Below are 17,673 nucleotides of genomic sequence, written 5' to 3'. Positions count from 1 at the left end.
CCATGGAAAAGCCTGCAGGCCATTCCAGGAAGGGGGAACAGAATGTGCAAAGGCACTGAAGGGTAGGAGTACAGTGTGTGTGTAGGGTTGGAACTACAGGGAAGAGCTTTAGAATAGCTAATTACAGGATGGTAGGGGGGTGTCTGCACTGCCCTGGAGGATCTTAGAATTTCAGCCCAAAGGCTAGGATAGGTAACTACTGAATAGTTTTAATAGGAGAGAGACTTACCAGAGTATGTGAAGAGGGCTGGGGCAGAACTGAGGCAGGTGATTATCACAGTAATATCCAGATAAGAGGAACTAAAAGCCACTATTCCATTTGTGGTACTGGGAACTGAGGTAAGACAATGGATTCAATAGGTAAGTTTAAGGCAGAAATGACAGAGCACAAATGGCTTCCAGAAGAAAGAGGAAGTTTTAAAAATGACTGGGGAACTGAATTGTAAGGATTTATTTAGCAAGCAAATGGAAATGAACTGGAAGGCTGGAGTTAATTCCCTATCCTATGCTCCCACTCAGCTCCCACCCCACAAGGGTTAAGAAACTAGGTAAGCACTTTTTTGTGTCAGTTTCTCTGATCTCCCTGCCAGGAGGCCTCATTTTACCTTGTTTCTTCCAATACAGGAGGAGACTTTTTACTTCAGCTTTATTTCCTTGAATCTTCCCAAATGAAAGTCCAATTTCTACTCTTAGGCCTATTCCTCTGTCCTGTACATGGCAGCCTCAGCCCTCTACCAATCCCCAGAAACACACCCTTACCTTGTCCTCACAACATGGACTAGTTTATACTACTAGCACATGACATCTCCTACTCTTCTGGACCTTTTGCAGGAAGCTGATACCTTGGGTCCCCGTGACTCTGTTACTGGATTGGTAGTCTCAGGTCAAGGCCAAGATGCTAGCCCACATTACCTGCTTTACTGCTTGGTACTTATCCAGAGCTGTTTTACATTGTCGGGGAGAAGAGGCAGCAGAGCCAGGTAAAAAATTTACCATTATACAGGCTTACACAGGATAGTCATTTCTATAGCTTTCCACACCTTAACAGAATTACGGGACCCCAGAGGCTGCTCTAAGATAATTTATTATAGACTAGCCAAAAGTGTCCTGTGACAATGGCACATACAGTAATTAACAACAGCAAAGATGCTTAGTTTCTTGTTATATGTAATGGCTGGTACAGCTGTGGATAACATGGAGTCCTCAAGAGGTCCAGGAGGCTGCTACCAAGGATATCCAAGAACCATGTCACTTCTCTGATCAAGGGCTGAGAAGTTCATATGACCTTCTAAAAGAATTTGTCTTTGACTTCCCAAGGAATGTTGATGGCCCCTCTATCCAGCCTGTACAGAGGGATCATAGTCCAAGCTCCTTCTGTAGGGTTGAACATCTGTGAGGCGAACAGCAGCTGACCTAGATGAAAGGGAGTGAGGCCAAAGACTAGATTCCTTCTGCAAAGGAGAGAACAACCAGAAGGCAGTAGCCATAGGTGAAGAGGACTCCTTCTAGACTGGTTTCTACAATTTTTGGCTTTGTTCAGAGTCTATCCAAGAAGAAAATACAGCCCTCTTTCCTGGATCCTTCAACTAGCCCTCAGATGCACACACAGAGGAATAGCCTCTCATGTTCTGAAACAACATTGTTCCCCTTCCTACAGGAGTGAAGGAGGGGGACTCCTGGGCAGGTGGCCTCTTTGGAATATTCTGCTCAGGGCTCTGAAGTATCATGTGAACCTCATTCTACTCATGACATATTTGGGGAAAAAGATTAGCACAGCTCATTTCCAGAAGGTATCTTGTTCAGTCTCAAAGCCTTGTTTTCATGGAGCCACACAAAACCAGTGGATCCTGCTCAAGGGAGACTCTAAATTCTCTTCTGTACATTCCTGCCCCGGCCATACTCCAATCCAGACTATAGGGCTCAGCAACACCTTGAGGCTCAACTGACTATTTAGCTAACCAGATACATGCTCCAGGCTCTCTAAACTTGTTCTTCTAATGGTTGATATGTATGGGTCTAGCTGGATAAGGTGTGGCATGGAGAGGGGTGTCTACAAAGAATGGCTGATACTCTCAGAAATGTTTGTCCCTCCCTTTATGGAAAACTTCCCTATGCAGTAATACCCACAGCCCAGCTCCTAGCACCACAGACCTGCTGGTCAGGGATTCGTGACCCTTTCTGTGAAAAGCCATAGTTTCATCACCCCAAATTTTTCCTTTAATGTCCTCAAACTGAAGGAGTCAGCCTCTCAACTATGAGGACCTTAAGCTGACTACACAGTAACTCTCACTGGCACTGATTTGTGGAACTGATGCCATCTGGTTGGCACAGGAACCTAGGTGCTCAGCTCTCCTCTTCTATGGAACGAGACTCCGATTTGAGCTTCACAAACTCTCGAGCCACTTCGTCATTGCTCCTCTGAGATAGAATCCGGAGAATAGTCATTCCTGTCTCATCCATGTGGATCTTCCGGCCCAAGGGGCACCAGCAAGCACAGCTGCCCTTGGCTGCCACATCCCTCAGAGGCATCACAGCCAGCCCCAGAACACGATCCTCACGGGCAAAGCAGTAATCCTTCACACATATTTGCAACTCATAGGCTTCTGGTCCCTCTTCATTTCCCAGGAGGCTGTAAGCACAGGGTGGGTGGAAGGGAGGAAGCCAGAGCTGAAAGAGTCTTCAGATGAATTTACCCCAGCCACCATCCGACCCATTCCCTCCTCTTCCTTCTCAAGTCTTACCTCCCAGCTCACCCCCACCCCAGAGTCCTAGAGGTCCCCTACCCTGTAACTCACAAGTGAAATGTCTCATTGTACTTGGGGGCCCAGTTGTTGCTCTTTGATTTGGTTGTGAACTTCCTCTTCTTGTCACTTTGGTGTGGGCCAACCATGGTCACTTCCACAAAGGGCCGGAACATACCTGCTGTCTGCCACTTGAGGTCATTGGCTGCTACCACTGCCCAAACAAAGGAAGCCTGTGAGGGATCCCACCACATGTTCCCAGTTCTTGAGCCCCCAGGTGGCAATCCCCTTGGAGGAAGGCTAAGTTCGAGGACTGAGATAAAGCAGCCCCTGCCTTTAATTGATGAGGCTAGTGCATAAGAAACAGTCTACAACTTGTAAGTCTGCGCCACTCACCTTTCACTGTGACCTTGTGCTCCCCAGTTCCAGGATGTGTAAACAAGTCCACCTGAATGGACACTTCTCCCACAGGATCATCTACACCAGACCCTGAAGGACAGATGGACAGTTGGTCCCTCACTGAAGAACACTAAGACTTCAGGCCTAATTATCCCAGGTAAAACTGAGGAGTTAGGAGGCCACCACCTTATATCCTAAAGTCTGAAGCAATCACCCAAAGTAGCCATGGGGAAGTAAGCAATGGGAGAAGGGAAAGCAAGAGGATAAAGAATGAAGTTGTGTATTAAAATACATTAAGGTGACGACATCTTAGGTGAAATGTTCCAAAAATGCACTGGGAAATCTCTCAGGTTCCCCAAACCTCTCTTATCTCCCAGGCTGAAGAATTTTTCATTGAAAGATATTAGAGAGAAGGACAGTATTGCCACCTTGTATTTTTGTCTGGGAATTATGGCCACCCCACAGTGTCTCAATGGAACAATGTGGGTCCCTTCTAGCCAAAGGCAATACTCTCCACTCTCCCACCTATCCTTGGATTCCGGGACGTCCCTGGTTGGGAGGCTGCCCTGCTCAGACTTTGTCCTATTCACACCTGGACCCCTCCACAAGTCCCAGTCTCTGGCCAGTTTGTAGGCTCCCCTCAGCAGAGGTCTCACTATTTTGATAAAATACCGGTACCCTGCACCCCAGATAAAACTCTGTCCTCAAGTGGAGGGGTGGGGGAATCCTGAGGACAGAACTACTGTCAACCCCTTCTCAGACTGTATGAATACAACACTCATCTCTGAGACTTGGGATAGAGCTTCTGAACTTTGACACATAGCTCCCATACTGCCAGCCTAAGCAGCAGCTCATTCTAGTTCATAGGGAACAGTGTTAGCCTATGTTAGATTCACATGTGCAAGGTATACAACATACCCTTTTCCGGCCGAATGTCCTCATTAGCTGTAAACCTAATACCTTTCCCATCATGCACTGAGTGAGAACAGGCAAGTCAAGAAGTAGTAGCAGCAGCAGGACAGAGAAAGAATAGTCAGTTAGAGGTCTAAGGTGTTAACAGCCATCTGGAGCAACTCTACACATATTTTGAGGGATCACAGAGCTGAGGTGGAGAGAGAAGTCAAAGAGCTGGGGTCAATGCCTCAGTGCTCCAAATTAGACTTCATGGGTCAAAGATCAACCAGATCATGGGGGAAAAGCAAAAGAACATACAGAGAGAAGGTATTTGAGACCATCAGGCCAGGAAAGAGAGATGTTGTAGGCTTTAATTTCCTAGGCCTTAAATGATAAAACAATGGGTACGAAAGGTATACACACACACTTGGATCCTCCCTGCAGTACCTGCCCTTGCTCTTATCACATACGTGCCCATTTCAGCCTTTCCTCATCTTTACATCTAGCTTAAAGTTCAGGATTTCTAAAAAGTCTTTCTGGATGAACTCAGATCCTCCCCTGATGTTACAGGTCTTTCCATGTACAGCTCTTTAAAAGATCTCCCTGCCCCCTTGAGCAAGGCTCATAACTCCTTTGCTCTCTCTTCTTCCCATCCTGGACTTGAAATAAGAACAGGTGTGGAAAATGGAGCAGTGCTACAAGTCCCTTGCATCTTTTCACCTTCTATCAACTCTAGTCTAACTGCTTAGATCCCTCTTCCCCTTCAGGTCAGCTCTGCGCTCTGAATCCACAGCCTAAGAAAGCCTAAATTCTCCCACTCCCGCCATCAGATTCACTCGGCATCACACCCAGGGTTTCCCAGATGAAATAATAAATGTGCCTGAAAGTCTTTTCTGGGAGGGCTCTGATCCAGGGCTAGGGGCAGAATTTCAGTCTGAACCATCTCTAGGTAGATGTGTTTTGTTTATAGAGAGGACTGCCTAAAGACAGGGAGGGGTCCTAAGGACTGGAAGTCACTGGGAGAAAACCAGCTACCTGGGCCCCTACACATAGGCATCACCCATGAGGCTGGAACCTCAGCTATGCACAGAGCCCCAAGATCCACATCCTCTTTTCAACTGCTCCCATAGTTTGCCTCTCCTAGTCTTTTTTCTCATCCACACTAGACAATCTGTAGTCTTTTGCTTTCTCTCTCCAGGATAACTTCCAACAAGATTCCCAAAGCTATGAGTTTTCTTGAGTGTCTCAATCACTCATTCTCCAGGCTTCCTGACAGATACTTCCTAACAGACAGGGTACACTCCTTGATAAACATGCACTAGCCCGGCAATGTCTGGAAAAAGAATCTCAGGCACATTTCCCAGGTACCTGTCATTTTCCTGTCTGGTATGGGTATGGTGTGGGGGTGAGTACTGGGGTCCCTCAAGAAATCCTGGGATCTGAGTTTGATAGGCTCTCTGGAGAAGTACCTGGATCCTTCCTAAGGGCTGGAAGCTAGTGACTCCCTAGAGGCAGAAATGTATCAAGGAACGGAGATAGGGACCCAAAGCCCTTAGGCCTTACCCTGGGCAGTCTGTGAGCGCACAAAGGTTTTGATGAGTGTGTCGGTGGTCTGTGTGTACAGAGATAGGGCATAGCGTAGGGACTGCAGATCTGGGCTCTTCTCCAGGAAGGTTTTCTTCAGCCCATTACCTCCTGCATGAAAGTATTGCTGAAAGACAAAAGAATACCTGCTATAGCCTCCTCCCCTTATAAAGAGGCAGCTTTCCACACTGTCCTCAGAGAAAATCCTATCTGAGCAGAAGCTCAATGAAGATGCCAAAAGAGGATGATGAGGACAATAAGCCATTCAATAGACAACAAGATCAGAAATACCACGCAGAGTCACAATCTCTCAGGTGAAGAGTTACTATTTGTGTAGGAGCAGTGAGGAGGGATGGCCACATTCCTGGATGCAGGTCTTTGAAATATGGACCTATCCAGACAAGCAAAGTTATGGAATAGAAGCATTTCAGGCAGAGAATTGCCAGAAGTGCTCTTTTACCCCTCTGAACTCTTATTAGAGAACATTATCCTTTAACATAATTCTCCCAACTGCCCCATATCATGGTTTATGTGTACCTGCCTTACCAAATTATAAGCATCTTAAAGCTAGGAACTATATCGGATTTTCTCTGTATCCTTCATGCACAATGTCATGTGCACATGTTGCCTGGCTGAATGAAGGAATGGGTAGTAGAAAGCCCAAATAAATTTATATATAAGTGGAAGAGGGAAATTTCTGCCAGATCTGGGGTATGAGGATCTGAAAGATTAATTCCCAGTAGCAAATATTCAGGAATGGCAATGTGAACTAAGTAGACTGAACTATACTCAAAACCCAGGAATAAGTGCTCTGGGTCTGTGGTAAGTCATCTGAGACCATAAAGGAGGTAACTTTTGGTTGCTCCCAAGCAGAAATATGGATATAACAGGGAAAGTAACAAACATAAAAAATCACTCTCTTCTGGATGTGGGGTGGCAAGAGCCCAGGGGACATCAGTTTGGCAGAGTGGAATTCCAGGAACATGAGGTATGAGTGTTTGGAGAAGAGGCAGGTCTTCACCTTGATGGTGTCCAGAGCGAGGTCAAGGACGGCACACTGCTTTGGAGTGAGATTCCGGGTTTCCTCTCGTACCATGTGGTCCTGGAACCCCAGAGAAAGCAATAGCATCAGGACAGCTTGGGGCTGCCACGACAGTCTTTCCCCATCTGCCAGCTTATATTACATGTTCCTCTCATTCTTTTCCTCTTCCGTCTCCAAAGCTCAAATATTCTTCCTCCTGGCATCCTGTCACCCCCAGCCTGAGAAGGACCCCATACATCCACAGTACCTTGAGTTTGGAAAGATGGCTCAGCTCCTTGGCAGCGGTGAAGATTAGCTGGGTGCCCTGGGCAGAGAGGGGATTGGTCAAAAGCAGAGGACTCCAAACTTGATCAGGAAGTGTGGAGCAAGATAGAGGAGACAGCAGGAGGAAATGGAAGGGGAGCATCCTTACCGTCTGGTCAGTGAGTGGGGGCAGAACAATCATCCTTTCCATTGTGTTCATCACCACCCGCCAGAGCTCCTTCAGTACACGCTTCAGGACTGTCTTCTCACACACAGTGGCAAAGAGTGTGAGGCTGTGGGCCCATGTAACAGGTAAGACTAGAGCTAGAGTTTGAGAGCCCCTTTCCCTGAGAGGCTTCTCCATGTGATTGCCTCTGCTTTGCCTGTCCCACAGGACAGTTGAGTGCTGTACTCACTTGCCATCCAGGAAGTCCATGAGAGGCCGGAGCACACTATCTGCATCCTGAGCCACTGAAGCCCTGGCGTTGGGGGATGCATTCCCTGGGCCCCGAACCTGGCCCAGGATGTCAGCCATTTGTCGAACACACTCATCAATCCGCACCTGAAAACTACACATGTGCCCGCAGTGCAGCCCTCCCCTGCCCAAACACGTACTGTCCTTGGAGCAACACCAGCTATTCAGTCCCACTCCAGCATACTCCTGATGCAGCTCCAACAGGGACAGCCAACAGGAGGAGAGGAAAGATCCACATCCTGCAGCTGGATGGAGGGTGTGGGGCAGGGGCTTTGGGACTGGCCAGGGGCCATACCTGGCTCTATGGCTGTATGCTTGGGGCCACTGACCTGTTTCCAAATACCATGCTGAGTTCATCCAAAACTGTATTCAGTTTCACCTGCAGCTCCTTCAAACTGTCTGCAGCTTCAGGGTCCAACTGTATCCACAGAAAGTATGCTTGGCTGAGCTGGGTTTTGTATACTTTTCTTCCCTCCTGCACCCCTAAACCCTCCCTCAGAAGGCCTTTACCCCAGTGTCTATTTAAATCCCTCAGCTTAAACCAGCCCAGACCCTAAGCTAAATTGCTGGCATATACCTAGTCAGGAGATGGTAGAGTTCTATGGCCAGGGAGCTAAGGAACAAAGGGAAAGCACAGCAACCCCACACCCTGAGACCTACCTCCTTGCCTCCCATGGCCTCAAACATTTTCTCCAGCTGGACCCTCAGTTGCTGCATGTTGTTCATCAGGATGCAGGGCTTTGGGGAAGATGGAGCTGTTGAGTCTTGACTTCTTTTGGCACAGGACCTATCAGACTAAGGTATCTCTCTCATACTACTCCAAAAATGACATGGAATTTACAACACATATTATATGCATCTCTTCCTAAGCACTGAGATCTGGAACCAATTCAGACAGTTCTCCTTGAACGAAGACTAGGAGCAAATGTTTCCGTTTTTAAGCAGGGTGGTGGGCCTCAGGTGTTCATGGCGTTATTCTTTTAACTCTTTGAATGTCTTAATTTTATTTTTTAAGAAAGATTAAGTAAAGCTCTAGCTTAGTAGAAAATTAAGTACCAAATGGAGGCTCAGACGAAATCCTAGTCAAGTTCTTCTTATTTTGTGTCATAATCTCAAAAGAAGCCCTACTGGGAATCAAGTCAGGAGCATCACCCCCACCCTCAGCTCTGAGGATAGCCTCAAAAGAAAGGATTCAAATGTCTTCCACTCTCTTCTCTAGGCTCCCAGGACCTGACCCTCACCATTTTCTCCTTTGTGCAATAATCTGGGAAGCTCTTTGATAAGATATTTGCATATTGCATCAGCACCTTCCCGATGGTCTGAAAACAAAAAAGAAAAAGAGAAAAGGAAAGCGAAGGGAACCCTTAGCTTTCCCTACACAGATCTTTCCTGAGATCATACCTGTCATCCCAGAACAACAATAGGGAGGTAGAGTGGAATCTCATAGTAAGGGACAAAGCTCCCTCTCAACCCCAGAAACACACCAAGATAAACCCACCAGTCTGCCCCAGACACAAGCAAATGAGAACGGGGTGATGCCAGACTTTACCGGAAGGCCACCACAGAGAGGAATTGAGCTCAGGCCTGTGATGAGGCTGTGAGCATGGTAAAGGCAAATGGAAGGGGAAAGGGAGGGTCATGGTCACCTTAGCAAATCTCCTCATGTAGTGGGCAAGGATGCTGGGGTCTGGGCATTCCAGCTTCCGGATGATTTCAAAGCTCTGGTTTAGCTGTGTGAAGACGTCCACCACAGAGCAGGAAAAGAGTGCATGCTCTGATGTCTGCTGGAACTAAGGAAGGCCAACAATAGGATTGTCATCTTTAGCCACTACCTTTTCCCAAGTGTATAGGGTTCAAAAGGGCTCTGCCTAGCAGGGGAGGCTCTTTGGCCCTCCTTATGAACTCCACAGGGAAGAAACTAAAGCCCTGGAACTTTTTTTTTTTAAGATTTTATTTATGTATTTGACAGAGAGATATCACAAGTAGCAGAGAGGCAGGCACAGAGAGAGAGGGAAGCAGGCTCCCTGCTGAGCAGCGAGCCCTAAGTGGGACTTGATCCCAGGACCCCGAGATCATGACCCAAGCCGAAGGCAGCGTAAAGCCCTGGAACTTTTGCTGGCAGCTAAATGCTGGGACACCTGGCCTGACCCAAGTGCAGTCCAAGGCTCCAACTTACCCCATCCTTCTTATCTCGTTCCAGGGCCCCACGCAGGAATTCCAGGGACACATCCTCATTTTCATCCAGCCATTGCAGGACAAACTGTTCAAACCACCTGCAGCCAGGCAGGAGAATTGGGGGTTAAAGCCAGTGGTTGGCATATGCCATGTGCTTAACAGCTCCACCAGACTAGGGTCTTCTAGAAGATAGGGCACAGTTTGATGCTTTTCTCTTTCTACAAGAGAGCCTAGAACTGGCAGTCTTAAGACTGGCTTGCTGAACTGAAATGAAGACATAGGTCCTGCCCACCCCCTAAGATGGAGGGACCCCTTCCCTTCCCCATGTAGTGCCCACATGAAGACTCACACTGGGTACTCAGGCACCTGCCCCTGGAGGGCAGGCAGATCTCGCACGTATTCATTGTGGAGCCACTTCACCTTGAAGTGTAGGTTCATGTAGTCAGCGCTCTTACACAGCCGGTCTTTCTCATGCTCTAGTGGTGGGGAAGGAAGCTGAGTCAGGTCCCAGCAGCAGAGGCCATGGTTCTTGAGCTTTCCCAAAGCAGCAGATGTGGCCAGGCAGCTCTATCAGAAGTCTTAAAACAAGGGTGATTCCCAACCACTTCCTCACAACCATCACTCCCTACCAGAACTCTGCTCTCCAAGAGCCTGGCCCAAATCTTTTAGAGACTAAACCAAACTCCCCAATAGAAGTCTTCTTGCTCTAGCTTCTAGAAGTGTCAACTGAGATACTGGCATCTGGTGAAGAAGAGGAGAAAGAGATGTGGGTGCTAATGTTGATTAGTGGAGAGGCTGCCCAGGACTAGTGAGGGATGGTGGTTTCCTAGGACTTCTCTAATCCTAGTAGCTGGGCCATTCCCTCAGATCAGCTTAGATGAAGCGATGAGCAGCTACACACAGCATGAATGAGTCAATGACAACTACAGAGACAGGGAAAACCACAATGGGCTGATAGAAAGAGCAGTTAAGCAGCCAGTGTAACAGCATCTTAAAGTAAACTAAAGTGCCCCAGAATACAGTTGAGACACTGAGAAAATGAACTCTCCGAGAAGTATGCAAATAAGAATAGTCAGTTTGGAAACCACAGGAACACAGCAGATGAAAGGGCTATTACGCTGTAAAAAATGGGATGCTTATTATGGACTTTTAAGGTCATCTAACTGGATCTTCAGAGCCTTCTGGAGAATCCAGGACAAACACCACCCATGGACCAGAATGCCTGGCGCACTGGCTACAACAACAGGTTCTCTTCATCCACCCCTTTATAAATAAAAAATTAATTTGAAATAATAAAATCGAACAATGTGCTTACATATAACATAATGGAAAAAAAGCAGGCAAATGGGGGAAGAGTACTGAGTGACAGAGAAAGGAAGCTCAGGGTCCTTGTGACCTCTACTGCTCAACTTTGAGTTGCTATGGGTGATGCTCCTCCACAGCAAAGCAGAAATCCAATCTGGGGCAGTTGGCTCTTGCGAATTAGTACAACAGACCCTTGTGGAGGAAATGGGAGCTTGGGATTCAGCCGCAAAATGCTCCCAGTCCCAGGAAAGTTCATCTCCTGGTACGGCAGGCAGCACCACCTCTGGGGTCATCAGAGAGACTTCTCAGGGCTTGCCCCTTCTCTTCCACCCCGCACTCTGCTATCCTTAAACCAGTGCATGAACCTAGAGACAAAAAAATGTACCATGAGGAGGACTCTCTTTCCTTCCTGTTCAGTAGCCCACTAGAAGTGGAGGCAGTACTGCTCCATCACTCCCAAAACTCCCTAACTGCTTTCTTCTAGGGATCTTCAAGTTACTGTATTTATATAATTCTCCCTTTCTCTGTCAATCCATTATCTGTACTCTGATCCCAAAACTCAATTTCAATATTAATTTCTGTAGTACAGAAACTAACAGGATGACTGCTGAAACAGTGGTCACACTTTATTCTAACAAGTACCATGGAGTCAAGCCCCGATAAAGTTGCATGAGGTTGTTGTTGATAGAAGTACAGGGATGGTTAGTCTCTCATAAAGGGCTACTGAGTCTCTAAATCTTCTCCTGCCCCTGATTTCCACATCCCTACTTTCACGTATCTTTCATCTTTGGAGTTCTTTCAACCTCATGATTTCAATTATTCAGCTTGCTGCTATCTCCCCCAAATCTCTCTTTGGTTCTGGTACTGTCTAAGGCCCTACTGGCCATTTCACTTTGCCAGAGTTTAACTCTAGTCCCCATCTTTCACAATTTAACATCTCAGCTGAAGCTGAACCGAGTACACAAACTAATTGTAGCCTCTTGTTCAATGATGAGCATCATCATCTTCCTTCTTCCTCTTTAGTCACGTATTTGTCAAATTCATCAAAATATAGAGTGTTTTTATTTTATGTATGTAAATTATACCTCAATAAAACTGACTTTAAAAAGTTGGGTGAATGATACCATTTTCACAGTTGGAGTCAACACTATCCTTTTATCATCCAGGTCTCCAAACTCCTCCCCTTGTCTTACCCTCCACATTCTGACATCATGAAGTCCTGTTACAACTTCCTTCCAGTGGCTATCGAAACTCATTATTCCCTCTCCAATTCTCTACTCTAACCCCAACCCCTCAGCCCTAAATTACTACAACATCATCTGCAGTCCCTACTTCTAGTGTCTCCTTGTTCTAGCTGTCCTATTTTCCCCTAACGTGAACTCTGGGTGATATACTCAACTAATGGATCAATGAACATATCAAAACCTAATCATGTGCTGTACCTTGGCTAGTTGAATTTAAGTTAAAAAAATGCTGTTTTGCAGGGTGCTTGGGTGACTCAGCTGGTTAAATGTCTGACTCTTGGTTTTAGCTCAGCTCATGATCTTAGGGTTGTCAGATGGAGCCCTGCATCAGGTTCTGCACTAGGTGTGGATCCTGCTTAAGATTCTCTTTCTCCCTCTCCCTTTGCCCCTTCCCACCCACTCACAAGCTCTCACTCTTGCTCTCTTTCTCTCTCTTAAAAAAAAAAAAAAAAAAAAGGCTACTTTGCTCATACTGCATCTCTGCTCATGAGCCTATGGGGTTTTTTATTGTCTTTAATAAGATTTATTCAATGCCGAGTAAATGCCAAGCAGTATCCTACATGTGTTACACATTATTTCATCAGCTCAATGAAACAGATGCTATTATCACTCCCGTTTTACGGATAAGAAAATGCGAGCTCACAAAAATTGGTCTAAAAACACAATGCTGGGGCACCTGGGTGGCTTAGTGGGTTAAAGCCTCTGCCTTCGGCTCAGGTCATGATCCCAGGGTCCTGGGATCAAGCCCTGCATCTGGCTCTCTGCTCCGCAGGGAGTCTGCTTCCTCCTCTCTCTCTCTGCCTGCCTCTCTGCCTACTTGTGATCTCTGTCTGTCAAATAAATAAATAAAAATCTTAAAAAAATTTTTTTTTAAAATAAATAAATAAAAATAAAAACACAATGCTGATTAGGTTGTGAAAATGAGATTTGAAACCAGGTTAACATTATTTCTCTGTCTTAAAGCAGTTTTTCAATCCTTTTGTGTTTGTTGTAAACATTAGCAGAACTCCCCTTTCAAGAGAAATCTCATCTAGAACCCCATATAAAATTGATAAAAGCAGAACTGACTTAACTGGCACCAGGTGAAAGTCCTGGAGCCCAGCAACCCTCTCCCCCTACCTGGCTATTCCCTTTTCACTTAGCTCCTGAGATACCTCTGTTTGAAAACCTCTGCCCCACCTCATACCATGCCTCTTGTGAAACCGATATACTTTTCACAGGTATTTGCCTCCCCCCAACCCCCCACCAAAACCCCTCAGAGCTGGGATTCTTCAAGAACTTGGACCATACTCCCCCAAATTAGGCTTGCTGAGTGCTACTGGAGAGGGGACAAGTGACTTCCTAACTGGCCTGAAAGGGTAAGGCCCAGGCTACAGCCCCAAGCTTGACCCAGTGTGGGCAAGAGGCAGCCATTGCTCTGGGGCAGAATTACAGAATGTACATGTACAGTTTGTGGCTGTCTCCAACTTAAAACAGATCTTCAAGGTTTCTTTCAACCTCAGCTTCTAAACCTCAAAAGTTTAAGTCTGAGGGTTACCCATTTTCCCTGCCACTCCACCAAAATAACAGATCCAGACTCTGATTTGTCCTTACCCCAGGCTGCTCCCTTTCCTTTTAAGTCCACTTGCACAGACTGAGGAGGCAAACTAACATATATAAAAACAACAGGAAAGGCAGCTAAATGAGTGAACACAGAAGGGTACAAATGGGAAGGTAGTATACAGGCAGACAGTGATATCTTTGTCAACCAAAGCAGGAAATGGATAAAAGAATAAGCTAAATAAACAAGATGAATAATAATTTGTCCATGACACTGCTTTATAGGAGAAAGGAGGGAAGAAGTATCTTTCTGGCTCTGTCATACCAATCCAGAACAGCTTTTAAGGAAAGCCAGGCCAGGCAGTCTCTAATAAGAGAAAATAATCTTATCTATGTATTTAAGGTTCTGTGATTCTTTAAAACTGTAAAGATAAACTTCACAAGACCATTCATACTCCAGAAAGTGGGCCACTTGACAATACCCAGTATGGGATGAGTTGATCTTTGGGTGAGGAAAAGTCTTAAACAGGCACTTGGTCTAAAGCTGGAAGGGGAAATTCACATCCACATAGCCATTTCCATTATTACTTTGGCTGAACCTTTGCCTACCTAAGGACTCCTGACATGACTTAGAATCCCTCTAGTTTCTCACCATACCATTCACCCAGAACTTACAATTGTCTGGGAGAGGAAAGGGACAGCAAAAAAGGTGCTTGGGCTAACGGCCTATAGCCCACTACCTTTGGCGTACCCTTACCCTCCAGTGCATATTTCATGTCTTGGGCAAAGAGCTGCCACATCACTTCCGCGCTGACTTTTCCCACATTCAACTCCTGAGGAAACCTGGATGATGGAAGAAGCCACGGTCAGAGAACAAAGCAAGAGCTATTTGATTTGACTGATTCCAAAACTTATGTGCCTAATCTCTTGGAAGTCAGATTGAAGAAAGGAGAAGCCTAGGAAATAGGACTGGGCTCAATCTGGAGAAAAGGGATCCAGGAGCCAGTGGAAGGACAAGTGGGGTAAAGGATTCCCTCAGGCAAGGTGGTCCAGGGAAGAGGATGCCCAGAAGGCAGGGACTTGAGGCCCAGAGAAGGGTTGGAGCTAGAAGGCAGGCCCAGGCTAAAGAAGGTGGACGAGAAAGTTCAAGGAGTGGGCCTAAGAAAGCCCATTATTCACAGTGGACAAACACATACACACATGGTCTCTGGATCCCCTGGGACTCCTATGGCAGCCATTCCCAGGGGACTTTCACTCCAGGGAGGCTGGCTCAGTCTGGACAGGGCCCCCCATTATGTTTCCACACCTGTCTCCAGAAACAGTTACTCAGATAGATACAAGGGACAGAGGGACAGACGGACGTACAGGAAGAAGAGGTGGCACTGCAAACACACAGAGATAGGAAAGAAAGAGGCTGTTAGACAGATGGACATGCCAACCACCAACCACACAGGGCCAAGTGGGTTGATACGCACTGGTTCAGAACGAGTGTGTAGGAATTCTTATCTTCCTCTATGATTGACACAATGAGCGTGATGAGTTTGGGCCAAAAATCCAGGTTCCGAATGCTGGGTCCTTGTTCCTCTGGAGGCAGTTCCTGTTTCTTGTTCCAGAGGAGACAGTGAGAGTCAGAGTAGAATACGGAGAATGTTTCCAATCTTCTTTCTCTTTCCGTCCCCATACCCCTTCCTTTAGAATCAGGTACCCTTCTTCTCCTAGAGCCTGTCTTCCACAAGACTGCCCATGTTCTGTCAGAGGGGTGACTGTTGGGAGGTCCTTATACACAAAGAGTCCATTCCAGAGAACTTCTCTCCCCACCTCCAAGGAACTAATATGATACGCTTGGTCGGTCTAGGAGACGTAAGGATGCCTGACCCCCTTCCTCATTCTCTCAATAGCTATGAGTATAGTGACTCCTCAGGCAAAGTAAGTTGCCCCTCCAGCCTCACTAAATAGGTCTAGTTCCATGTGACCCCACTGGCAGTCTCCTCTGACACCTCCCCTAAATTATCACACACATACATATACATCTCAGCTCTGAGAAGCTCCTTCAAGTTCTGCAGGAGCTACTGCAAAGACCTAGCATGCAAGTGGGTCCAACCTTCAGTGGGTTAAGGACTTCCCTTAACCTCATGAATGCTATTAGGAAGAAGAACTGTATCTAGGAAGCTATTTGCCTAGTTGTATAAGATAAGGTCTTGATGAGCCAAGAATACTCAATGCGGATATGAGATAAGATAGTCTCTTCAATAAATGGTGTTGGGATAACTAGATACTCACATGCAAAAGAATGAGCCTGGACCCCTTTCTTATACTTCTCACAAAAACTAATTCAAAATAGATTAAGGGCTTAATAAAACATAAAACATAAAACTCCCAGAAGAGAACATAGGGAAAAAGTGCCTTGACAATGGTCTTGGCAATGATTTTTTGGATATGATACCAAAGTACACACATCAAAAGCAAAAACCAACAAGTGGAACTACATCAAACTAAAAAGTTTCTGTAGAGCAAAAGAAACAATCAACAAAATGAAAAGGCAACCTACAAAATGGGAGGAAACATCTGCTAACCTTATATCTGGTAAGGGATTAATATCCAAAATATAAGTAATTTGCATAACTTAATAGCAAGCAAAAAAATCTGATTAAAAAATAGGTAGAAGACTTGAATAGACCTTTCTCCAAAGAAGACATACAAATGTCCAGCAGCAAGAGGTGCCTGGGTGGCTCATTCGGCTAAATCTGAGCTCCGCTCAGGCCATGATCTCAGGGTCCTGTGATCAAACCCTGAATGGGGCTCCCTGCTCAAATAAATAAACAACAAAGAATGCCCAGCAAGTACATGAAGAAGTGTTTAATATCACTAAACATCAGGAAAATGCAAATAAAAACCACAAAGAGATATCATCTCACATCTGTTAGAATAAATATTTTCAGAAAAGTAAGAGATGACAAATACTGGCCAGGATATAGAGAAAAGGGAATCCTAACACACTGCTTGCAGGAAATGTAAATTGGTAGAGCACTATGGAAAATAGTATGGAGGTTCCGCAAAAAATTAAAAAGAAAACTATCATATAATCCAGCCATCCTACTTCCAGGTATATATTCAAAGAGAATGAAATAACTATCTCTAAAATTTACTGATACCTCCACATTTATTGTAGCATTATGCATAAAAGCCAAGACATGGAAACAACCTAAGTGTACACCAGTGAATGAATGGATAAAGAAAATGTGGTATATAAATATAATGAATTATTACTCAGCAATGAAAAAGGAGGAAAGCCTTCTTTTTGTGGTAACATGATGGACATTGAGGGCAGTATGCTAAATTAAGTAAGTCAGACAGAAAGAGACAAATACAGTATGATCTTCCTTATACATAAAATCTAAAAACACCAAACACATAAAAAGAGTGGAGTGGTGTTTGGCAGGAGATAGGGACAGGGGAAATAGTGAGATGCTGGTCAAGAGGTACAAACTTTCAGTTCAGATGAATAAGTTCTGGGGATCTAAGGTACAGCATGGTTGACTATAGCTAAAATACTGTATTATATACTGGAAAGATCAATATGAGAGCAGAGCTTTAATGTTCTCACCGTAACAACAAAAAATGATAATTATGTGAGGTGCAGGCTTTACTGTGGTAAACATCTCACAGCATGCACTTGTATCAAATCATCACATTGCACACCTTAAGCTTACACAATGTTATACATCAATTATATCCTAGTAAAGCTGGGGGAAGAAAAAAGACTTGGTCGGGAAGAGGTAAAGGAATACAGTGGTGAATCTCAGAAAAAGAGAAGCAACTCTACATTCAGACCCTGGACAGGACAAGGAGGGGTCACTGCTGGAATGGACATTTGTTTCCCACTGGGACAAAAGCGAAGTTGGAACCACACAGAAGAAGAGGGATAGGACTTTTATGTGGGATGCCATATGTCATCACAGTCTCTACAGTCCTTAATAAGCCTGTATTACATGGAAGTTACTAGAAACCAGGACAGAACCCACAGAATGTAGA

At 45.5% G+C, this 17,673-nt stretch overlaps 1 protein-coding gene across 1 annotated transcript in view; it reads right to left on the bottom strand.

Moving 5' to 3' along the window:
• Positions 1–1,074: 1,074 nt before the first annotated feature.
• Positions 1,075–17,673, bottom strand: part of LOC111145919 (unc-13 homolog B) — a 213,794-nt gene continuing 197,195 nt past the window's right edge. Inside the window, exons 24-40 of the mRNA XM_022501228.1 lie at positions 15,117–15,244; positions 14,399–14,484; positions 9,903–10,029; positions 9,555–9,651; positions 9,025–9,168; positions 8,620–8,697; positions 8,039–8,116; positions 7,708–7,796; positions 7,320–7,472; positions 7,073–7,196; positions 6,908–6,964; positions 6,640–6,720; positions 5,598–5,745; positions 4,059–4,115; positions 3,138–3,230; positions 2,796–2,955; positions 1,075–2,629 (exon numbers count right to left, since the gene is read on the bottom strand). Of these exons, the coding sequence (XP_022356936.1) occupies positions 2,344–2,629; positions 2,796–2,955; positions 3,138–3,230; positions 4,059–4,115; positions 5,598–5,745; positions 6,640–6,720; positions 6,908–6,964; positions 7,073–7,196; positions 7,320–7,472; positions 7,708–7,796; positions 8,039–8,116; positions 8,620–8,697; positions 9,025–9,168; positions 9,555–9,651; positions 9,903–10,029; positions 14,399–14,484; positions 15,117–15,244 (1,986 nt within the window). The 3' untranslated portion in view covers positions 1,075–2,343. The remainder of the gene's footprint in view (positions 2,630–2,795; positions 2,956–3,137; positions 3,231–4,058; positions 4,116–5,597; positions 5,746–6,639; positions 6,721–6,907; positions 6,965–7,072; positions 7,197–7,319; positions 7,473–7,707; positions 7,797–8,038; positions 8,117–8,619; positions 8,698–9,024; positions 9,169–9,554; positions 9,652–9,902; positions 10,030–14,398; positions 14,485–15,116; positions 15,245–17,673) is intronic.

Source organism: Enhydra lutris, unplaced genomic scaffold, assembly GCF_002288905.1.
Source record: "Enhydra lutris kenyoni isolate GAN:26980312 unplaced genomic scaffold, ASM228890v2 scaffoldscaffold13, whole genome shotgun sequence".
NCBI lineage: Eukaryota > Metazoa > Chordata > Mammalia > Carnivora > Mustelidae > Enhydra > Enhydra lutris.
This window is presented reverse-complemented; position numbering and strand designations above follow the sequence as displayed.